Source organism: Phoenix dactylifera, chromosome 1 (assembly GCF_009389715.1).
Source record: "Phoenix dactylifera cultivar Barhee BC4 chromosome 1, palm_55x_up_171113_PBpolish2nd_filt_p, whole genome shotgun sequence".
In the NCBI taxonomy this organism is placed as follows: Eukaryota; Viridiplantae; Streptophyta; class Magnoliopsida; order Arecales; family Arecaceae; genus Phoenix; species Phoenix dactylifera.
In genome coordinates, this window is record NC_052392.1 from 13,702,208 (window position 1) to 13,727,101 (window position 24,894).

At 36.9% G+C, this 24,894-nt stretch overlaps 1 protein-coding gene and 1 pseudogene across 2 annotated transcripts; both read left to right on the top strand.

The window, feature by feature from the left end:
- The first annotated feature begins 1,007 nt into the window (after positions 1 to 1,007).
- On the top strand, positions 1,008 to 16,621 carry LOC103710643. Of its 2 annotated transcripts, XM_039127148.1 has the most exons (10): positions 1,008 to 1,673; positions 6,399 to 6,557; positions 6,834 to 6,932; positions 7,082 to 7,183; positions 7,420 to 7,548; positions 8,284 to 8,424; positions 8,510 to 8,845; positions 9,834 to 10,089; positions 14,146 to 14,398; positions 14,759 to 16,621. In XM_039127148.1, exons 1-9 carry the CDS (start codon positions 1,185 to 1,187, stop codon positions 14,190 to 14,192), a joined length of 1,758 nt encoding a protein of 585 aa, XP_038983076.1. In that variant the 5' UTR covers positions 1,008 to 1,184; the 3' UTR covers positions 14,193 to 14,398; positions 14,759 to 16,621. The 2 variants fall into 2 exon arrangements, with proteins under 2 accessions (XP_038983076.1, XP_038983077.1); XM_039127149.1 differs by lacking the exons at positions 14,146 to 14,398; positions 14,759 to 16,621 and having other exon boundaries at positions 1,009 to 1,673; positions 9,834 to 10,241.
- On the top strand, positions 10,885 to 12,430 carry LOC103710682 (annotated as a pseudogene).
- Positions 16,622 to 24,894: the final 8,273 nt, after the last annotated feature.

Consider the following 24,894-nt stretch of genomic DNA (forward strand, 5'->3'; position numbering starts at 1 on the left):
ATGTTAATACAGTTTGTAATGAAAAAGATGCCCCAGAAAATGTGTAGACAAATATGTAGAATCGAGATTGTTTGATTGAGCACTTATATGAAGGAAACAATTTATGAACGCGTTTCTTTTCATCGTTGCCAACGAGGATCAAGATATTTCAATAAAAATAGTTCTTTGTTATACTTCTTAAGGACATTACATTCTTCACAAATTTCACTCATTCATATTATTGTCGTATAACCAAACATATCTAGTCTATTTAAACAGATATAGTTTGATACATGTTTAGTGTTCATGCAGCTGTGCAAAAGAGCCGTAAATGTCGAACCTAAATATAAGTGAAAAAATTAGTAACTATGGGTACTACAGCTCGACACGAAAGTCCTAATCTCTGTCCTCCCGACAAAAGGCACGAAAGATCAGCCTTGGATGCCCAACTGCCCTCCTTGTTATAGGAGTTATATGTTGTTTATCTAATAAATAAAAAAATAAGTAAATAGGTAAAAGTGTAAAAGAATGTTGCTTTTTTATTAAATATGAAAAACATCACAATAGAAAGCTCCCAAGTATATTACACCATGCATACGAATATACGATGGACCATGAGACTTGCTTGAGAGCAAAACTAAGCAAAAACTCTGCTAAGTTTATGGGCAAATTTCGATTGCCTTGGATGACTTGCAATGCGACAGCGCCGACGGTACCTTCAGCCTTCGCTCGGCGGTGACCATAAACCATACTCGTCGATTTGAACGTTGTCCGAATTGACTCCTGCGTTTAAGACCGCCCTTCTTCTGGTGGCATCCTCGCAATTTCCTCCACAATTTTAGGCCTTTACTCCACGAAATATTCCACTAAAATTATAGCCGATAATTACACTTCTTAATTTAAAAAGTACACACACCTGCTCTTCCTAGTCTCTGTCTCACCGGAAAGGAAAGTAGCAGGAGGAGCGAATCTATGCAGTAAAAGAGTGTATATAACTGTTTTGCAATAATTTTATACGTTAAAAATCTCCAAATCTTCGTTCGCTCCGCCCTCTCTGTCACTCTCTCCCTCTCGCTCTCGCAAACACCAAATCCCTCGTTTCTTCTCTCTTGACCTAAAAAACCCCTAAAAAATTGCTGATTCCCACCTTTCTGCCTCGATCGCAGGCCTTGAAACGCTGATTGATCCTCCGATCACCGCCGGCGATGGCGACGGCGGCCTTCAGATCGACCTCGAGGCGGCCCGCCGTCGGCGGCCGCGGCGGTGCCGAGGACGCCGGGTCCTCCAACCGCGGAGTGGGCCACCGTCGGTCGAGGAGCCTCGGCCGCTACTCCGGCCGGTTTCCGCCGCCGCCGCCAGAGTCCGACGAGTTCTCGACACCGAGGAGCAGGTTCGTCAACAAGGTGAGGGGGTCCGGCGTCCCTGACATCAGCCTTGATGATCTTGCCGACGAGTTCTTTCGGGCGAGGGCGGAGTCGGATGAGGAGGAGGAGAGCAGGTCGGCGGCCCGCCTGCCCGATCGCCGGAATTCAGTCGCTAGCTATAGGATGGAGACGGAGGCTTCTCGCCTGCGGGGGAGGTCGGTGTCGAGGCCCCCTGACCGGAGGGCTGTGAACGGGAAACCCACCTCTGGTGGTAGCTCGAGACGGCAGCGATCCGTGTCAGTAGCTCGGCATCGTTGTAGTGATTCGGAGGTACCTTCACTGTTTTCTTGACATAGAACCCTAAGGCCGAATTTGGGAATGGGATGAGGCTGGTTTAACCCCGTTTAATCCCGCCTATCGCTGAGATAATTCCTAAATATCCATTTTATCCACCCCTAGATGCGATCCCCGACAATTCCGTCAAACTAGGCGAACATGGGATAGATTCATACCAGGAGAGCTATAACTTTGGCTTAAGCAGATTGTGTGGGAAAAAGTGGGAGGGAGTTAATTTAAAAAATAATCAAACCGCCCTCAGAATTTTCCTTCTATTGTAATGCTCTATTAATTTTATTACTATATTGTTATAAAAATAATTAGTATGGCTAATAATTAGCAATTGATGCTTAATATAGTATGATATAATATAATAATTATAATAATATAACGTATTATATTAATATCAGTATTTTTAATGTTGATATTATATTAATATATCTATATTAAGATATTATTGTTTATTAACATGGTTGTATCAATATATTAGATTAAAATTAGTATACGAAAAATATATTATTATCTTTCTAGTATATTTATATTGACATTATAACTAAAGCATTATGGAGTAACATTGGAAGCACAAACTTGTTTGATTTGAGAAAGATGATTAAAATATTTTTTAATTTTAATTAACATCATTCATTGTTTTAACAGTATTTAGTTATCCTCCAAAATAATCTAAATTGCAGACAAATGAAGAACAAAGTATTGCAAGAGCAAGTTTGACCAATATGGGTAAATTTTATTTTTTCAATACTTATTCTCAAATTTCATCCAAACAACAAAACTGTAATCATTACATGGGATTATAGCATTACTACCAAACAAAAATAAGGCCCAGTCCCCATTAAACCTATCCAAATTTAAGCCTACCCATTATAATGCGTATATATATATCCCTAAAGTCCCAGTTACCTATCCAAACTAGGCCTAAATCCTCTCTTTCTTTCCTTTTTTTTTCCTTGGCATCAGGATAGCTACAAGTCATGCTGGCAATTCTAAAGAATTCAAGAAATTTTTGTGATTGTGTGGAACTGCATTAGTTTAGCATCACTCTCTTTAGTTTGTTTTCTTTTGTGCTTTGGACTCTTTTCTTTTCGTTTCTTTCTGTTTTGTTTTTGGTGCTTTTGTGATCAAAATTCTCTACTTATGTTCCCCTCCATCTTAACTTTTAACAGCATTTTTCAGGTTGTGCTGCATTAGAAACAATCACTTGTTTTTGAGAAACTGATTTACTAAATTGAAAGAAAAACTTTTCTTGATAGTTATTATATGCTTCTTACCTTAATCATGGAATGCTTCTATTAGTTCTTTCCCATTTGCTTCTTGTTTCGATAACTAAAAGGTGAATTAATTTTTGGAAGGTAGTATTAATTTAGGCTATCAGGTTAAACCCAATTCTCTCCTTAAGAGAAACATGGTTTGTTAATTTGCGGGCCAGTTCTTGGTCGTGTGGCCATTTTCTTAGTCCTTCATATGGCATCTATCAGGTTAAAACCAATTCTCTCCTTAAGAGAAACATGGTTTGTTAATTTGCGGGCCAGTTCTTGGTCGTGTGACCATTTTCTTAGTCCTTCATATGGCATCCATGTAAAATTATGACCGGGACAACTTGCATCCATAATGTGACTGGATGGCAACATTGAGGTTATGTTATCAATTCTTGTCGTGATATTAAAGAAGTTTGCTGTTTTGTGGACTACATACATAACATGACAATCAAACTGAAGGTTTTGGTTACATGGCCTTATAGTTCGATACATTTTCAAATTCTTCAAGGGATTTTGCAAGAATTTGATTATTTTTCTGTAGCATTCTAGAGAAGAAAAGGATCTAATGGGAAAGCAATACCCGAAGACTTGAAAAGAGAAAGGCACTGGAATGATTGGTTGAGTTAGGTACTGGTGAATGATATCTGTGTATCTTTGTCTTGGAGCATATGTGATATCTATGAGTCGCATTCAGTTTTGCAAATTATTCCAGTTAGAAGGTTCATGAAATGTCATGCTAATAGATGGATGTATATGCATGAATTGTTCATGTCCAAATGTTGATTTTGAGCTTACACCAAAGTTCTATGGAAACTATGCTGACTTAATCAGGGCATTGCAGGGAACCGAGAGTTGTCAAATGCTAGCATGGAAAGTTACAGAAACTTGTAATATATATACTAAATGCATACGAGAAATGTGAAGGAAGCTTATTTACATACTTTTATTTGGATGGCTATATAATGATTAAGCTCATGCTGAACTTCTAAAGCATGCTCAATATTCTTATCACGACAAAAAATAATATCTATGAATATGTATCATCTCAGATAGTGTTGTTTTGCAACTTTTTTTTTTTTGTTGACCATGTTTAGTTTGATTTTAGCAATTTTGGTATTTTAAGTGAAAAAAGAACGAGTTCAGAGAAAAAGAATAATAAGCCAAAGTCATAGATGACATATTTCTAGAGTACTTGTTACTGTTTGGCATCATTAAATATTTGGTATTGATGCTTTAAGTTGAAAATCTGAAACCATCAAGATTATAAAAATCTTTCAACGACCAGTGAAAATGTTTATTGAACCATATTACACATCATAGAAACACTGCATTTAAATGTTCTATGATTTGAGCTCAAATCTTGTAAATTTGTGGGTGGGGGATCAAATCTATCCCTTTTTTCCTCTTTCGCTCTAGAATTTATTTCCAAAATTCTAAAAACATCTTCTAAGTCTCGAAGAAAAGTTGGCTTTCTTCCTAAATGATTCTGAGGTTTTAAAAATTATTAATAGTTTGCACCAACTAATGAAATATGCTTAATTAAATGAAGAAATGACTAAAATCTGAACACAAACAATCAAATAATTGAATTGATCATCCATGACCTTTTCCCACTAGTTTCAGTAAAACTGAGTGAAGCTACTGAAGCTAGTTACATTTACCTTAACCTAACCAAAATAAGTTTGTGGGTCAATTTGGCATGGTGAATTAACCACAGATATTCGAGTAATAATTAAATTGAGCATTTATAACCTTTTCCCATTAGTTTTAGCAAAACTGAGTGAAAACACTGAAACTGGTCACCTTTACTTTAAGCTAACCGAAACAAGTTTGTGGGTCAATTTGGCTTGGTTTCCCTGAAATCAGTCTATTTCAATGAAAAAGTTTTGGTTCCCATGGAAACTTTATCCCTTCTTAAAACAGATTATTGTATCTAGGAAATGAACTAATAGTAACATGCATTTATGTAAAACACAATGTCAACGAAAAAAGAAAACTTCGGATCAGATTAACATCTATTATAAATTTATATTGATGTGTGGTGTCTTTTTAACCGTTTGAATGGAAATGCAACAGAGTATGTTTATTAGATTGTATTAGTGTCTCTAGAAAGCAATCTAAAATAAGATACCATATTGTTTTTTCAAATAAGAAAATACATGTACCCCTTTAGATACCATGGATGTCTGACTTACCAAGGAGGTATATACCATGTTACCTAGACACTCGGCACAGGTACCAAGTGTCATAGTGTCCTTGAGTATCGGACATGGCAACCTCCAAAAATCTAGATATAGGGACATGTCATATAGTACAGAAAATAATATTATTCCATGTAAGTAAATTATATGTGTGTGTGTTGATCATGGTTAGCAATACCAATTTTGATACCCGTATTAGTATTATGGTGCTATAGTGTCTATATAGGCTGGTTCGTGGTATCGACACTTGGTAGGTTCTCTATACCAAGTATCTATTTGCTACCAGTGTTTGTTTGGTGCAACGAACCATGGATTTTTGATGCTTATCCAAAAAATAGAAACTGGAAAGGGGATGGAGAGTCATATATGCTCTCTTACAAACTAATTAATAGAATAGCCATGAGTGTGCAAGTTGCTTTTGAGTTATTTGGTGTAAGATTACTCGAGATTTGTTAAGGTACTTAAATTGATAATTGATCATGATTGTTTTTTATACTAAAGCATATTGACACCATTTCAATTGTTCATGTAATCATGATAATTTTATATTGAAAATATTAAAATGCTTGGCTTGGTGTCCATATAACCTTGATAGCCTTATACTCAAAACATAAGGACAATTCACTTGGAGCATACACATAATACAAAAAACTTAGAGACACTTTGTTTAAAGTGTCCATATAACCTTGGTGATTTATATTAAAAATATAAGGACAATTTACTTAAAGTATGTAGCACTTGAAACTCAGAGTTCCTTGCACAATACTAAAAAAAAAGTGCTAAGTATCAGACAATTTTTGCTGACATTAGCAGGCACTTTAGATTGGAGTATCCATTTGAGTTCTGTCAACCATGTCCACCTGTCCAAAAGTATTATCTTCCAGAAACCTGAAAAATGCAGTCTGAATAACATTCTGTATGACATGCAGTGTCCATATATGATATGATCATATTATTTGGTATGACATGCTTTTGTCTCTATTAACTTGTGGAACACTATCAACAATTTATCTTTCGCTTCAGAAGGGTGTCTTGTATTGCTAAGTGCTTTTGTGCCATGGACAAGTCCTATCCTCATCTCTGCACTTTTGGAAACCGCATTGTAGTTGATTGCAAATCTGCAGTTGGTATGAGAAATTTTGGTATTTTGCCACCAGCTGATGATTGTGTGATATATAGATTTTCCTTGTTCCTCTAAAAGATAATAATTAGATAGTTTGATTATTTTATCTTATTGGGTACAGAATGTCTTGGACCTTTGTGACAACACCACTCAAAGCAAAGGGAGACATATTGGCAGCGGTAGCTTCCAGTGGCCTTCATCACAAAACCCAACAAAAACAGGTGCTTTGGGAAGATCTGGGAGTCAAAAAGATTTCTTTCAGTCACATGATAGTTACTCGGTAATTATTCTACTCTAAAATTATATGATTATTATGCATATTACCCTCATTGGAGCTGTGATGAGTGTTATATAAAAAGAACAATACAGATAGGAGATCAAATAAATAGTTGCAAAAGGATTGGTTTTTCTTGAGTATAGGTTTTATTGGAATGTGTTGATACCAATTATCGCACCCTTTGTTTTTAGTGTTGGTTTGGTGAAATAATCTTTAACAACTGGAAAAGTTGAATTTATGTTCCTTGCTTTTCTTCTCCTTCATTCATTTTTTTCATAGAGCCAGTCTTCTTCGCTAACTGATGATGAAGCACGGGAAGTTCATTCAAGTAAAAGTGGGACCGAGAAAACAATTCAGGCAGTTTATACCCAAGAAAAGGTTAGTTTTGCTGGTTGAGACCAACACTCTAAATGAGCCAGTGTTCAATATCTGTAGCAGTATCTTAAGGGATAGAGTTCAATCAATTACTCAAGTTTATTCAGTTCAACCTGTGCATCTAACATCTGTAGTTTCCATTTCATACTCAGATGGAACATCCCACTGGGGATGCGGAAGGGACTGGATTATATGAAGCCATGCGCAAAGAAGTGAGACATGCAGTAGAAGAGATCAGGACAGAGCTTGAGAAGGTTGGTGTTCTTCATGTCTCAATTTTTGTCTTCATTAGTTGACAAAAATTTTTGTCCATCTTATCATTAGTTGTGGCTATTTCTAACCCCAAATAGTTGAAGAGGCTTGTTCTTATTATAATCATTCATTATAGTTTGTGCTTGTCTTATAATCTTTTTTCATATCATCATTTATATCTTCATAATAAGATAGATATGAAATATACTTTACTTTTCTATGCTAATCAAACTTGTAGTTTATGCAGGTCATGACAAAAACAGAACGCACAACAATTCTTAATGACAATGAGAAACGGGCAAAGAGTTCCAACATTATCCAAGTTATTGCTGATATCAGAAGGAATTACACCACCAAATTGGAACAGGCATGATATAGGAGAATCCTTTTTGATGCCTGTGACAATGTTGTATCCGGTTATGTTTTGCAATAGCCGTATAGTTAATTCTGATAATTCATGTAGGTGCAATTGTCTGTCTAATCTGTCATGCTGATATATATCCCACTACAATTCCCTCTGGGTATTACATTTTGAGAATATGTGTAAGAAATGCATGGGAATGTGGGAAGCAAAGTAAGGCTAGATATGCACTAGAAAAATATTTTTTTACTCGTATCTTTTGTGTGCCTTTTTGTTTTCCAAAAGCATCTTCTGATTTCAGATTACATGTGTTTTCCACTATTGATCACCTTCCTTCATTGCTTACCATACTGAGGATACCAAACGATCATTCTGCTATGAAGTTGAAGTCACCTAGGATTAGTAAACCACTACGCTTCATTTGGTCATGTAGGTTGGGACAGAGGTTCCTCCCTCAATCAGTATTTGCCTCGTTTGGGTTTCTGGTCTTTCCTCTTTTCAGTCAAAGTATCTTGCTTCACTGAGATGTCCTATTTTTTCTTGATCGTCATAGATTGGCATAATGTGTTGTAGAATTTGATAATGTTATGTTCTTTTACACATTTTTTTTTCAAAAATGATGGCAAAAAAAGAGAGAGATAATGTTATGTTGAAAATTCAGATTAAATTATTCTAAATTTATAGCAGCTGCTTTTATAATTTGCTGCATATTTAAATACATTTTTATTGCTTTATTTCCAGTCGGAGAAGCGGAAGCAAGAATTACTGGCAGAACTAGCAGTAGAGGAGCAGCGTGGTCAGGAGCTTACTAAAATTGTTAAAGAGTTGCTTCCTTCGCCAAACCCAACAGCTGCTCCAGAAAGATCCTCACGATCGAGAAGAGTAAGCTACCTCTTAAGCATCCTTTGTAGTGAATTCATCTTTCTTTTTTTCATTACAATACCTTTTTCTGTTAAACATATATCAGAGAAGCAATGATAGAATAAGGATGTCGAAACATCTGACTGAAGAGGCCGAAAGATATTTTGAAGATTTCCTTTCAAATGTTGAAGATACAGACATGTCTTCCTTTGATGGAGAAAGAAGTGATACAAATTCGACGATAAGAGACTTGATAGTGCATGATCGTGTACCAGAAACACCTGCAAGTTTGACAAAAGCTGCTCCACTGCCTGTTGAGGCAGATGGTGTTGTACTTCCTTGGTTGCAGTGGGAGACCAGTAATGATACATCTCCTTCACCATGCAAAACTGAGGCAGAGGTGCCGGCAGCATCAGGAAATATTTTGCCTGCTTCAGCACAGGTTGTTATTTTTGTCCTTATTCTTTTCTTGAATATGTTTTCCTTACTTGTTTTGAATGTGATGGTGAAATCTATAAGTATTTTGTGGACAATAACCTCAGATTTTTCAGATCTTGCAAGTTTCATGACTCATATGAGACAACAAGGCAATAAATGTGGTGTTGAACTCCAAATGCATTTTGTTATTTGAAACAATTACAAAATATGCATTATAACTCAGATCTAACCCACAGTGGTAGATATGATTTTGTGTGAGAATAGTATTTATTGTGACTCTTCTTTTTAAACTCCATGGGCTCGTTTGGTTCGCGGGAAAAGAAGGGGGGAAAGTGTGGTCAATGGAAAAGTAATGAGATGCCTCTTGTTTGGTTGGAGTTTTCAATGGAGAGAGATGAGAAAGTTGTATTCCCATGGGAATATGATTCCCATATTTCATGGGAAAGTTTTTCCCATGAGAAACATGAGAAAGTTACTTTTCCATAAGCCGGAAATTACTTCATTTTTATTTTTTTCCAAAAAAATCCTTCAGCATTAAGAGGTATTAAAAACTTAATTTTTATTAAGGGTATAATAGGAATTACACATAACTTTTCTTGGAAAGTGGACGGTCAACCAAACATAAGCACTCTGGAAATCTATCACTTTTCCATTATCAACCAAACATGCCAAAAGTACTTTTTCAGGTATCTTCTTCTCAGGAATCTGCTTTTCAGGAATCATATTCTTAAGAGGAAAAATGTTTCCCGCGAGCCAAACGAGCCCCAAATGCTGACTTTCTAAGCATTATGATGTTTTATGGGTACATCATGTTTTTGAGAATTACTGCATATAATATTACCATGAATGCATTTATTCAGACATTTGCTCATTACTATCTTACAAATCAACTATTACTTGTACCGAGTCTGTGTTGCTTTTGAAGTATCAAATTCTCCTTGGCTGGTTGAATTGTGAGATAATGACTTCTCTATGACATAATATTATTTCAGGAAGCAAGTGCTGGATTTGATGGTGGGAAACTCATCAGAAGTAGTGTTGGGAGTTGGAGCCCTGAAGGTGATCACAGCTCCTCTGCGATTTCTATGGACCAAAAAGGTGGCAGACTTGGAGATGTAGTAAACCACCTGAGCAGTTCCAATGGTAGAGCAAAAGGGTCTAATTTTTACATGGATGATTACCTATCCTTGCAACACAATGAAGATTTCCTCTTCGAGAGGCTGAGACAGAGGCAGAGAATAGACTCAGGTAGCCTGATTTTATGTGGAAGAACCATACTATAGAGCTTGGGTGATATTTAAATAAGTTTTGCTCTCTTTGTATCACGGTTAGTGTTTTATATAGACATTCGAACTGATTATCTGCCTAAATCGTTGAGGGTTAAATGTCTCCTTTTCGAATTCAAGCTACCACCCTCGTTTAAATTTTCGCAACTGAAAGGAGCATCAGTTCCCAAAACTTGCTAGATAGGGCTTGCAAACTGCATAGCAGGAGCTTCGTGACTAGCAAATGGAGCATTTGACATACCTTTAGGCTTTTACAAACATTACACTTTTGGCTGACGTTATTGTCGTGGTCTTCCTTTTCTCAGTTCAATTCTTACTCGGGTTGACAGCAGATTTTTCTTGGCTTGGTTACACCATATGAGGCTGAGGTTAAGAATGCCTCTGTAACCCTTGAGTCCTTGACCTTTGCAGCATTTGTTTGGTATCGAGGCTTCTTGTTGCGACGAATGGTCATGTTTTATCTTTAGGTCTCCCTCATGAGAGGTTACTGGGGAAATGTTACGTCATGTTATGAAGAGGGAATACCAATGCATGGTTGATGTCACTGCTACCTTACTTGTGATAGATGTTCCGATCTTAAGGCAGGCACCTTTGGGGCCACAAAATCTGAAAAGAAAACAGTATCAGCCCTCCAACCAGTGGCCCATCTAGGAAATCTGAGCCACTGGGTCCCACTTCTCCACGTGGCCAAGGAGCTTCCACCTAAAACCGCAAATAAACCCTCCCTTATCTAATTAAGATTTCTTGTTTCTCCTTCGCTGGATTCTGTTCGCAGAGATCAACACCGGAAGAGACATTCTATAATTTTTCCTAGTTAAAACTTCTATAGAGGAGTAAAGCAGAGGAACAGAGGGGGAGGGACATACCAAAGCCAACGGCAACCCTGAATATTCTCTCATCAATGGAGGCTGGAAGACAACTTCTAGGAGGAAAGCCCCTTCAATCCACTCCCTCTCGATCTCTTGGGTCTCCAAGAAAGGCCTCCTTTGCTGTAAGAGCAGCCTCCGCACCCCCAGTAAAGGTCTGTTTTCCCTAACCAATCTGCTCCTTATGGCCCTCGGCAAAACTTACAAATTTGTTTAACTAGCATAAGGTTTTACCATTCATCTTCCTTTGATGGATACGAGTTATGAATCCATTATCGTTTGAATAATGGGCTTTTCCTCAACAGATTACACCACGTCCTAATTTTATATTATCATATTTTCTATCGTCCATCAAATTTTGGCAGTCTGATATGTATGTTGGGCTTCAGAAAAACAAGGATTCAATTTCTTTTGCATGCGACTGCTACAACAACTTCATTCGTCTTTAGTACAAAGAGTGAAAGACGTTCAGAACTTTCAGGTCCTTATTTACTGCTAATATGAATTACTTGATGCCTTCGCAGCAAGGAGCAGACAGACATCTATGGTTTGCATCCAAGCAGTCCCTCACTTACTTAGATGGAAGGTAGTATATAATTCCAAGTACCAGCTCTTCAGATGAACATTAGCTGCATAGCCAGCAACTAGCTTGTACAAGGCACCACCATCTCATGCTTCTCTTCCGCCATTGCAGCCTCCCCGGTGACTACGGCTTCGACCCGCTCGGCCTGTCGGACCCCGAGGGCACCGGCGGATTCATCGAGCCCAAATGGCTAGCCTACGGCGAGGTCATCAATGGCCGGTACGCCATGCTCGGTGCAGTTGGTGCAATTGCACCTGAGATCTTGGGCAAGCTCGGCCTAATTCCGGTGGTTCAAGACCGGCGTCATCCCCCCGGCGGGGACCTACGACTGCTGGGCTGACCCCTACACCCTCTTTGTGTTTGAGATGGCCCTCATGGAGTCATGGGGTTCGCCGAGCACCGGCGGTTCCAGGACTGGGCCAAGCCAGGCTCCCTGGGGAAGCAGTGCTTCCTGGGGTTGGAGAAGTTCTTGGGTGGGTCCGGGGACCCTGCATACCCTGGAGGTCCCTTGTTCAACCCTCTGGGGCTTGGGAAGGATGAGAAGTCCATGAAAGACTTGAAGCTCAAGGAGGTGAAGAATGGGAGGTTGGCCATGCTGGCTATCTTGGGATACTTTGTTCAGGGCCTGGGGAGTGGGGTGGGGCCCTACCAGAATTTGTTGGATCATTTGGCTGAACCAGTCAACAACAACATCTTGACCAGCCTCAAGTTCCACTAAGATCATGGTTTTAGACTTTTGATCTGAGCTTGGTGTTTCTCCATCTCCCTCCGTGTGCGTGTGACATTTTGTGAAGGCCTTGTGAACGGTGTATCATTAGCTACGGGCATGTTGAAAAAAAAAGGATTTTTTTGCATGAATATCTTCCTAAATATCAGATTTTGCATGAATACTCTTCCAAAATTGATATTTGCATGTATACCCTCGTAAAATACTTATTTTGCCATTCTATCCTTTTTTATTTTTATTTTTTGCATATGCACCCATGCTATCTAACGATGTTAAAAAATTAACGGTTTCAAATTAAAATGACTAAAATACCCTTAATGGGTAGACATGCAAATAGATCACGATCCCGATAGTAGAGAAAGAAAAAAGGGATAATAGCGTAATTCTAAAATTTTATTTTATTTTTAATTAATATAAATATGATTTTTCTTAACACCGTTAGAACAACCGTTATATTACGGGCATTTGTACAATAACAGATTTTTACGAGGGTATACATGCAAATATATATTTTAGAAGGGTGCTCATGCAAAATCTGATATTTAGAAGGGCATCCTTGCAAAAAATCCAAAAAAAACCTATGACCTATGTAGTTATGATCCCAATCTCTGTTAATTAATAACTTGGAGAACTTGTGATGAAATTGAACTTTGAAGATGATGATAGTGGCAAATGGTTGATGGGCGTTGTCCAACCTATTGGAGAGCTAGGAAGGTAATGCTTGCTAATTTTCTTACAATGATAAATAACATATTTGCCGTGGCTGTGGATGCATGGTTTAGGAAAATATATGAAAAATATACCATTCAAAAAATTTTGGCCATCTAGCCATTTGATCCAACCATGCCCTGCTTGTAATCTAAAGATTTGACATGATTCTTCCCTAAAATATAGGCAAACAAAACTACTTGAAGAATCTCCTTCGCTCGAATTCATAATTTTGCATTACAGACTGTACCAAGATGTGTGGCCCTTCAAGGAGCCATTTAGTTACATGGTTCAGCATGCTTTTGAGATAATTTCCTTTAGCTACTATCATGGGACTTCGGAATCCTTGCAGGGTATGTTTGATGAGTGTTGGTGTATATGAGCTGTATGTTGGTGTATATGAGTTGTATGATCTTGGGTTGCCATGTTTAGCTATATTGTGTTGGTGAGTGTGAGTTGTATGAAGATGGATGTTGGTGTATATGAGCTGTATATTGGTGTATATTAGTTGTATGATCTAGTGTTGCCATGTTTAGCCATATTGTGTTGGGGTATATAAGTTGAATGAAGGAGGATGTTCGTGTATATGAGTTGTATGATCTAGAGTTGCCATGTTTAGCCATATTGTGTTGGTATATACAAGCTAATGAAGGAGGATGTTGGTGTATATGAGCTGCAATTGATTATTTATAGGGTTGATTAGATGAGTTACCATTCTTGTATAGCCACCTTTAACTATAAGAGGCAGGCTCTTGTACTCGTTGAAATATACAGAATATATGACAATATTCTTAAAGTTCTTCTCTCCTCTCCCTCTACATTTTTACATGATATTAGAGCCACGTTTGAATCTTGGTATAGGAGTTCCTCCTCTAGCCGACAATCCTGTCTCCCTTCGGTTGCATCTCGTTCCCTCCTCCATGCCATCATAGTCCCTCGCAGCAGCGTCGGAGTGACATCTCCGTCGTCACCGTCTCATCATAGTCCCTCTGATATTTAGAGATCTACTCCTGTTATACTAAGGAATGATCATGATATTTTGTGTTGTTTATTGATGACTACTCACGGTATACATGGCTCTATTTTTTATGTGATCGCTCTGGGTTACTTGACACCTTTCGTGATTTTTAGCAGATGGTCAAAACTCAGTTTGGTCGGCTCATAAAAATTTTTCGTGGTGATAATGCCATGGAATATACCTCTATCTCATTCATGGAAGCACTTAAACAAGATGGAATAGTATCCTATCGTTCTTGTCCTTACGCATCTCATCAGAATGGCCATGCTGAAGGAAAGCATCAACATATCTTGGACACTACCAGGTCCCTCTTTTCTGCTGCCTTACTTGAATCTTTCTGGGGAGAGACTGGTCTATACCATCAATCGGGTAACTTCTCCCATGATCTCAAATAAAAACACCATATGAGGTTTTTTATGAGAAAGTTTTTTTTTTACTCATTTCTAAAAGTTTTTGGTTGTGCCTATTTTGTTCTGCTTCCTTCACATGAGCATGCTAAACTTGAACCATGCTCATGTCTTTGTTGTTTTCTTGGTTATGGTATAGAAAATAAATGTTGTCGTTGTTAAGATCATATAGCCAAGTGACTTTGTATATCTCGACATGTATAATTTTGGAAACATAAAATGTTTACTAGTATCTCTCCGCGCTTCATGGGTCTTCCTTAGTATTCTCCTATCTTCAATAACCCCAATGTTGATCTCTTCTCAGACTCTTCTTCTATTGCAGGTGATGGAAGCTCATCAGGTAATCTCTCAACGTCCGATTCCACCAGGTCTAGATCGTCCACTGATTCGATCATCACACCCGGAGCATCCGAGCCTCTCCTCAGTACTACCCTTCATCGCTCTAGTAGGGTAAGATCCATCCTATCTCATCTTAGTAATTACCATTATTTTTATGCCCTTGCTACCCTCTATGAGTCTCGCAATTATCGCGAGGCTAGTTCTGACCCTCTTTGGCAGAAGGCCATAACTGATGAGCGTCAAGCCCTTCATGATACTCATACATTGAATCTCACTGACTTGCCTCTTGGAAAGACTATAGTAAGATGCAAGTGGGTGTATAAGTTCAAGAGTATGCTAATAGTTTAGTGGAACGCTTTAAGGCTCGTCTTGTGGCTTAAGGATTTACACAGGAGTATGGTATTGACTATGAGGAGACCTTTGCTCTAGTAGCATGACTTACTACTTTTCGTTCCTTACTTACAGTTGCAGTTGTTAAGCAATGAAAGATGTATCAAATGGATGTTAAGAACACTTTCCTCAATGGTGATTTAGTTGAGAAAGTATATTTACAGCCTCCTCCAAGTTTTGCTCATTCGTTTGGAAAGGTTTGTCATATTTGTAAGGCACTTTATGATCTTAAGCAATCTCCTCGAGCTTGGTTTTTCAAGTTCAGTTCAGTTCTGACTTAGTAGGATTTCACTCCTAGTGCATATGATTTTGCACTATTTCTTCAATGATCTGAGGCTGGTGTTGTTATTCTCTTGCTATATGCCGATGATATGATTATTAATGGAGATGACATCTCAGGGATTCATGCACTTCAACAGTTTTTTAGACAACAGTTTAAGATAAAGAATTTAGGACCCTCAGCCACTTCCTTGATCTTGAGGCTACTATCTTTTCCAGTTTAAGTATGCTTCTGAGTTGTTGTCTCGTGCTGGTTGATAGATAGCAAGACTGTGGATAGTTCTCTGAAAATGAATGTTAAGCTTCTTCTCATTGATGGTGAGCTATTGACAAATGTGACTTTGTATCAGCAGTTGGTTGGTAGTTTCATCTATTTGACCATTACACATCCTGATATTTCTTATGCAGTCACCTTTGTATCTACCACTGGCTATTGTTTCTTGCTTGGTTCCTCTCTTATCTTTTGGAAAAGCAAGAAACAGACGGTTGTCTCTCACTCTAGTATGGAGGTTGAGTATCGTGCACTAGCAGATACTACCTCTGAGTTTTATGGCTTCGATGGCTACTATATGATATGGGTGTTCTTTTGACTAGCAGTTCCTCTCTTCATTGTGATAATATGAGTGCCATGCAGATTGCTCATAATAATGCATTTTATGAGTAAACGAAGCATATTGAGATAGATTGTCGCTTTATTCGGCATCATATCAGGCAGGTCACTATTCAGTTGATACATATTGCTTCTACGGATCAGCTTGCGGATATTTTTACGAAGGCCTATCCATCGAGGTCTATCATGATTTGGTTAGCTATCATCTTAAGTTGTCATCTTCGCTACCATCTTGAGTTTGAGAGAGGATGTTAGTATATATGAGTTGTATGATATAGGGTTGCCATATTTAGCCATATTGTGTTGGTGTATACGTGCTGTATGAAGGATAATGTTGGTGTATATGAGTTGTATATTGGTGCATATGAGTTGTATGATCTAGGGTTGCCATGTTTAGCCATATTGTGTTAGTGCATATGAGTTGTATGAAGGAGGATGTTGGTGTATATGAGTTGTAATTGATTATTTATCGAGTTGATTAGATGAGTTACCATTCTTGTATAGCCACCTTCAACTATAAGAGGTGGGCCCTTGTACTCGTTGAAATATACAGAATATATGACAATATTTTCAAACTTCTTCTCTCCTCTTCCTCTATGTTTTTACAATGAGTTATATGAATTGTCAAGTAAGGAGTTGGAAGCTTGGAGAGCTGTTCCGTGGGATGCATCATGATCCATTGAATAAGCTAGTGATGGTTTGGTATTATGTAATAAATTATGGAGGAAAAGTTTCTAGTTAGGTGACTTCTCTTCTTCAACAGTCTTTGACATCTGATGGTATCTCATTTTTACTTAAATCATACACTAAAATATGTCTATATTCTAACTAGTTTTTTAAAAAAGATACCCTACTCCACCATCCTCCTCCGATATTTCTTTGTTTTTTTTTTAAAAAAAAACAAAGTTACTAGCCCGCCGATCTTCTTCCTTATACTCCTTGAGGACAAATAAACTGCTACCAACCTATAGTCCCAATGAAATAAGCTAGACTAGATGTTGATCTGTGCTTTATTTTATCATTGTTAAGCGACTACCTCATGTAAAGGAAACAGATTGGAATCAAAAACTTTCTTGAAAACTCTTTCGGTACTTCATGATTAATGTACTGACAATTTAACTTTTCCACAAACCATAAAAAGCAACAAAACTTTAAACATTAAATTACTGAATATGTAAGGAAAGTTATGGTACCCTTACGCATCACTTTTAACTTTCAGAAATAAAAATAAAAATAAAAATTATACTTTTATGTCTAAATTTTTTTAACTAAAATATATTTAGTATAGTTAAATTATTTTAAAAAATATAAATATGGTAGATAATTAAGGTGGTGGAGATGCCCATGGTGTTGATGACGGAAGAGTGGTGGTAAGGCAGAGATGGTAATGATGACAATAATGGCGGTTGTTGCGGCGGAGAACTAGTAACGCAGAAAAGTGACCATACAATATGGTGAAGACTGGAGTAGTGAGGTATAGCTGGAGCGGTGACGATAGTAGTAGCAATATAGTGACAATAATAATGATTATGGTAGAATATTAGGAAAAATGATGATGGAAATGGTGGTACCGTGAAGATGAAAACAATAGAGTTGGTGGTGACAGGCACATTTTTTTATGGAGATGGTGTATGCATTCTAAAAATATATTTTTTTTATTTTTAAAAAAATTAAAAGTAAAAAATCTCTTTTTTTACCTTTTATAAAATAATAAAATATTTTTTAAAAAATAATAAATAGATTTTATTTTTATTTTTATGATTTTATTTTAAAATAAAAAAAGAAATTAAAGTGATGTGAAACATGTTTGGGAACAAAAATCAAATGGGGCGGGCACCGTGGAAGGAAATATAGGGCGGGGCTCTTTTTTGGCACATTTTTTCTTATATTTATCTTAAAGGAAAAATCTAAAAGTCAAATAAGAATAAAAAAATTTCTACTAATGGAGTCGGTCAGTCTCCTAATTTATAAAAAAATAAAAAAAATTGCATGCGCTAAGAGAGACCATCCACATCCTCCTTTCTTGCCAAGCCCTTCCTTCTATCCTCTTCTTCATTGAGCCTTCTCTCCCATCTATGAGATGTTCCTTCTCCTCTCGAGTTTCTTTCTCCATTCCTTCGGAAAACTATATATTGATTTATCTAAAGGTGTATATTAAAATATTGGATGATTATTTTGCTAAGTGTGTATCACCTGACCGTGTAGTGTGTACTTATGAACAACGTATTTTAGAAACTATATATTGATTTACTTGAAGGTATGTATTGGGTTGCTGCTGGGTGTATATTAGAAAAGTTTACAATATGTATTGGAAAGCCGATAAGTATATATCACCTAACTATGTAATATGTATTAATGAGCATCATATTCTGAACTGTGTATTGATTTATTTGGAGGTGTATACAGTGAAGTTGAATGAGTATAGCTGGGTGTACATCGACTAGCCATATATTACGAACTTGTGAACATTCTATTCTCAAAACTATATGTCGATTTATCTGAAGCTATGTATTGAGTTGCTATTAGGTGTGTATCAAAAAATCTTATGGTATATATAAGAAAGCTGATGAGTGTGTATTACTTGATGAGAAAGAGGATGTGAACGTATTTCATGCACGATATCTATTAGCGCGTGAAATCGTTTTTTATTTTTTAAGCTATGGAATTGTTGGATTTGTGGAAGAAATATGGCAAAAAAAAAATCCTGTCCCAAATGGTTTTTATTTCTTTATTTCAACGAAGGGAGGCTAGAAAACCTGTGGTGCGAGGATGGAGGCGGCTCCGGTTCAAGTTTTGTCGGGGTGCAGCGAATTAAAACCCCCGTGGATCTTTTTCCCAGCGCGACAATGAAGACGCGGGCCCGCATCTTATGCCTAATCCAACGTGGCAGACCACTATTGGACCACGTCCACCTCCGTACACATCCGTCGTAGTTCTTTCGTTTGTTACTCAGCCTCGTAGTTTTTGGGGTCTCGTCGTTCTTCGCCAATCAATGCACGGATGCCGCCTACTCTATAAACCCCTTTGAAGAACCGGCGACCAAGAAACAAACACACAGTAAGTCGGACAATACGAACTGACCGGAAATAATGAAGTAATCCAGAGGCAGTGCTACGGTTGGGCAGCAATGTTCGTAATTGGCAACTTCGCATTAAGCGTCCTCTTCTCTCTCCCACTCTTACTGACCATGTACTCCTTGGACTCTTTGTGCGATAATGCATTCAGAAAAGCTAGTAGGGACGCTTTCACCGGTTCAGACTTTTTTTGTTTTTTTTGGATAAACTGGGAGGACGAAGGCCTTAAGAAAATAAATTATATAGAGCGAATATAAGTACAACGCAAAGTCGCATAGACTCAAACGAGCAAGATTTGGAGGAAAGGAAGAGCGTCCAATGAGATCCAAATTTATGTGTTGTCCAGCAAATCAGTCTGCAGAAAAGTTTGCCTCTCTGTATACATGATGTAGCTGAGATATTGCTTGGGTTATATCTTGAAGCAAAGGATGAAGTGGGTTGCCCGTGGAAGCTTCTGATATCCATTTAATCAACAGCAGAGTTCCCTTTTAAAATGATCTAATGCACAGATAGAGAAAGAGATGCAGCAGAAAAAACTCTGGAGTCAGCAGTCGATAGAACCTGACCGAGATGATTTCTTACCAAAAAACCAGCACCAACCTAATCTTGTACAAAAGAGCCATTGAAATCAACTTTAACTACACCAGACGTAGGCGGTATCCAAGGAACCTCCTTATCCAATAGTTGAGATGAGTTGCCGAAGTTGCAGGTATCCAAGTGCCCTACAGTAGTTGTAGTCACCTATGGCGTTCTAGCTGTTTCTTTTCCAAAACTAACGACGAAACTGCCACCTTCGGCAAAAGCATGAAAAGGTATCAAACTTTGAAGTACTCAGGGGCTGTTTGGCCGAGCGCGTCTAAGCCTCAAATACTATATCCTAGTTATAGGCGGAATGCAGGTTCTTAATTGGTTGCTTGCAATTGAACCAAATGCAGGAAATTAAGTTGCACCCTAAAATGTTTTTGCTACATCTAGAGATGCAGATAGAAATGGCCCTGAAGGGCTAAAATCATATATTTTCTCTCTCTAATACTCATGTAACAATAATATTACCATTATTGAAGTAATAAAAATTTATTATAATATTATCATGATATGTACATATATAGACATGTACATTTATATGTACGTGTGTGTGTGTGTGTATGTATATATATATATATATATACATATATATATATATACATATATATATATATATACATATATATATATATATATACATATATATATATACATATATACATATATTTATATATACATATATTTATAGGGGATTGATAACCTACTCTCTGTTATGGTAAGTTATCAAGCTACCCATTTTTCATTGGACAAAAAATACCCTTACTTTTTATAACTCTTAAGAGTATTTTTATGTCTTTTTACAATCTCACATTAATTCATACTCTCAATCCCTCAATTAATACTCTCTCTTTGGTGTGTGTATATATATATATGTGTGTGTGTGTAGGTATATATATATATATGTACATATATGTATACATGTACTTATATGAATACATGTACTTATATGTAGATACACACACACACACACACACACACACACATATATATATATATGCATATACATACGTATATATACATACATATATCTATATATATATATGTATATATATACATACATACATATACATATATCTATCTATAATATATATATATATATATATATATATATATATATATATATATATATATATCATCTTATAAAACTCCACCCTACCAGGCTCCCTTCCATTATCATCCATCTACAACAAAAAGTATATTTCAAAAGTATACATGCTATATGATAGAACAATTTAAGATAAATTTAAAGAGTTTCAAAAAAATTTACGAATTCAGCTCTACGCCTCGTATAACTTATGGAGCCTGAAGTGTGAGAAACAATCTGTGATGCTCGAGCAGCTCTACCAATATTGGAATATGTCTTCCCAAAATACAATAAACATGTAATTTATATAATATATAAATTTCTAATCTATAATAATAATAAATACAATCTAAGGTATTGAAAAAATATACACAACCTGAGCTCTCTCGGAAAACTAGTAGTGGACAAGCTCCCTCCACTGATGAGAGATTACATCTGGAGGACAAACACGGACCACCTCCTCTTCAGTCATGCCCTTGTGCTTCCAATCCGTCTTTAGCTTCGCCTTATATTCTTTCCATTTGTGGTTGACGGACTTCAGCACCCAATCATGGCTATTTGTAGGAAGGACAATTTTTTTCTACATTAAAGTCAAAAATGTTATATCAATGTTAAATCAAAAAATAAATGAAAATAGTAAGCAACTTCAATTCTTTACCTTAATAACTTTAAGAAGCTTAACCTTATACAAAGAAAGCATTTCATTCCATTTCGTATAGTTGAGCGGACACAACTATCCCTTCCACGCAACCAATCCTAAAAAAGTAGATAAAATGCTTGCAGCCTTCTTGATGGGCTGCCCCAGTTCGTTGCAATGGACGATGATCTTCTCATCCTCACGTAGGGTCTACACGTCCCATGCTCGAGTGGGCCCTCGTGTTCTCCTCACTCTCCCCAGTCCATCTATAAAATAAGAAGTCCATTAAAGGCAAATGATTTAAAATAATTAGATTGTAAGAGGAATTAAAATAAAAACTATAAATCAAATTATCCAGGACGTCCACGTCATCCGTGTCTGGACAATCTGAAGGTGGCGTGTGCTCAGACTGGAACTCGGGCTGAGTATGGGGCATATCGGGCTGCTGGGGCTCGTCGGACTGCTGGAAACGATCAGAAGTAGATCCCACGGATGTGTGCTGAAACTCAATATCTCTGAAACATTTTTCTCGCGGCATGTTGTAATCTAGTATGCACAAAAAAGAATCAATATTAGTTAAATATTAAAAAAAATTCAAAATTGCAAAATAATTTAATGTATAAAAGTAATGTTTTTCTTACCATGCAAAAACTAGCCAGCTCTCATTCAACATCCATCCGAACCAAACTAGTAGAATTCAGTTCATCAATTGACGCAACATTAAAAGGCATATACTAAGTATAAGTCTCATCATCCTCCTCTTCTAACTCTTTTTCCATATCATACCAGTTCCTAGGTTTAATCTTAATAACAACAGACCAATCTTTATCTTTCGAGTCTTTCACGAAGAACACTTGTTGAGCTTGAGATAAAAAACAAATGGGTCATCTTTCAATAGCACACCAGTATGTATCAACTTTGAAAAATTTACTAGTGTGAAGCCATTTATATCTTGCCTTAAACCTCTAGATGAGTTTATATCCACCCAATCACATCGAAATAATACTATCTTAAAGTTTCCGTTATAATCCAACTCATAAACATCTGTTAGGGCACCATAATAAATTTTTCCATCCGCCTCAACTATAACTCTACTATTTTGGGTTTTTCTAAATTTTTCACATTTTTTAGTATGAAATTTAAAACCATTTATAACGAACCCATCATATCTGTTGACAATATTGTTCGGACCTCGAGCAAGGACTATTAATTTATTGGAACAATGTCTCTCCATCATGGTCGGTACCTAAAAAAAATTATAGAGGTAATATTAATTTTTCAAAGTTCCAATCGTAGAGTATAATAAAAGACCTAATAGGATTAAACGTCTAACCTATTTTAATAACCATTCAGGAAATATCTCAACCAATCATCTTTGCTCAATCCCTGGGGTAGGATGAATGTTATTGTTGGCGCTTCACTGAGCCACTAAAAATTCTCTACACGAGCAAAAATGTATTTGTTTTGAATATTATATCTGATATGATAGTAAATTGTGATTTCTTATAACCATACTGGCATGTGATACTCGGATATTAAGTCACTGTGAAGTAAGACATAACGATGTGCCTGTGCCAATAATTTGTGATGAATTACAGTACTTTCAGCTTTCCCTAGAAATCTTCCACCAGATGAGATCTTGTACTCCTCTGCATTCTGTACAATATCGTAATTCCTTTGTGGTCAATTAAAAGCAGTTTCAACACCTTCAAGGAATTTCGAGCAAAATGTCAAACACTCATCAGCAATATATTCCTCAGCAATCGATCCCTCGGGATAGGCTCGATTGTGTATATATTCCTTTAAGCGCACAAGATACCTTTAACAATAAATTTTAATACTCAATATCAACATCGAGGAAGATAATAGGATACATATCCATATTAATAATAAATATGGACATTCGAGTTTAGAAAAATCACATCTCAATAGGATACATCCAACGATAGTGAACCAGTCCACCATGTTTAGCTTTCTCAACCAAGTGAATGAGTAGATGATCCATAATAGTAAAAAATCCAGGAGGAAAGATCTTCTCCATATGGCATAGTGTAAGTACAACATTAGACTCCAATTTATCAAGATCAAGAACTTTGGAACATAATGCCTTAAAGAATGATGATAACTGAGACAATTGCAAGAACTTGTTTCTGCGTTGACGATCTTAAAGCCAATGGAAAGATATCTTGCTTCAAAATATAACCATCGGGACTTTTAAGATTCGAAAGTTTTTCTCTCTTTAAGATTAACACATCTTGAAATATTCGATGCATACCCATCTAGAACCTTCATATTTTTCAAAACCGTTAGAAAAAAGATCTTTCTCTGGAGTAGACATTGTGTAACATGCAGGAGGTATAAAATACTTATCATTGGGTTGTTCTTTCGGATGAAGCTCTTGTCTTATGCCCATGTCTTTCAAATCAAAACGCGTTTTAAAGTTGTCTTTGGTCTTTCCTTCAAGATTTAACATTATTCCAATCATATTATCATAAACATTCTTTTCTATATGCATGACATCAAGATTATGTCGAAGAAGATTGTACTCCCAATAAGGTAATTAAAAAAAATGCTCCTTTTTCCATAACTGCTTCTGTGTAGATATCGAGTTTGTGTCATCGTCATTTTTCTGTCCATAAACGTTGTCATCATTCTCGAAGTTGTCAGCATCCTTAAAAACCTGTGTCATTAAGCTGCCCTTCCCCGCTTCTTTGAACTGTTGGATACCTTACTGGGTATATAGTTAGTGCCATGAGTTTGTTTAAGAACTTCAGACCCAGTTGGCGGAATAGGGGCACATCGCAACTCTATGGTACCGTCAAACTGATTATTCTGATGTCGAAATGGATGGTTTGCTTCTAACCATCGACGATGACCCATATAACAGAATTTTTTTTCCATATTTTAACCAATATGTATGAGATGAATCTCCATAAGAAGGGCATGTAATACGCCCCTTAGTGCTCCAACCGGATAAATTAGCATATGCAGAAAAATCATTGATTGTCCAGATAAGAGATGCACGCAATTTGAATGTTTGGCCAATGAAAGCATCAAATGCATTAATACCCTGCAATAACTTTTTCAATTCATCTATTAAAGGTTGCAGAAAAATATCTAACCATTATCTGGGCTCTTATCACCGGGAATAACCATTGACAGAATGAGTGAAGACTGTTTCATACACATCTATGGTGGCAAATTATATGGAACCAAAACAACTAGCCAAGTGCTGCATGTAGAACTCATCGTTGGAAATGGATTAAATCCATCAGTAGCCAAACCCAGCCTAACACTACGAACATCAGAAGCAAATTCGTGATAGCTATCATCAAATATTTTCCATGCTAAACTATCCGCTGGATGTCTTAACATTCCATCCCTTGTACGTCCTTTATCATGCCATCTCATTAAGGAAGCCGTCTTTGATGATGCATACATCCTTTTCAATCTAGGTATG

Bases quoted from the DNA above. Each gene is read 5' to 3' on its own strand.
- LOC103710643 (XM_039127148.1), top strand. From the start codon at position 1,185: ATGGCGACGGCGGCCTTCAGATCGACCTCGAGGCGGCCCGCCGTCGGC. The intron at 8,425-8,509 runs GTAAGCTACCTC...AACATATATCAG, and splicing joins GATCCTCACGATCGAGAAGA to AGAAGCAATGATAGAATAAG. The intron at 8,846-9,833 runs GTTGTTATTTTT...ATATTATTTCAG, and splicing joins TTTTGCCTGCTTCAGCACAG to GAAGCAAGTGCTGGATTTGA.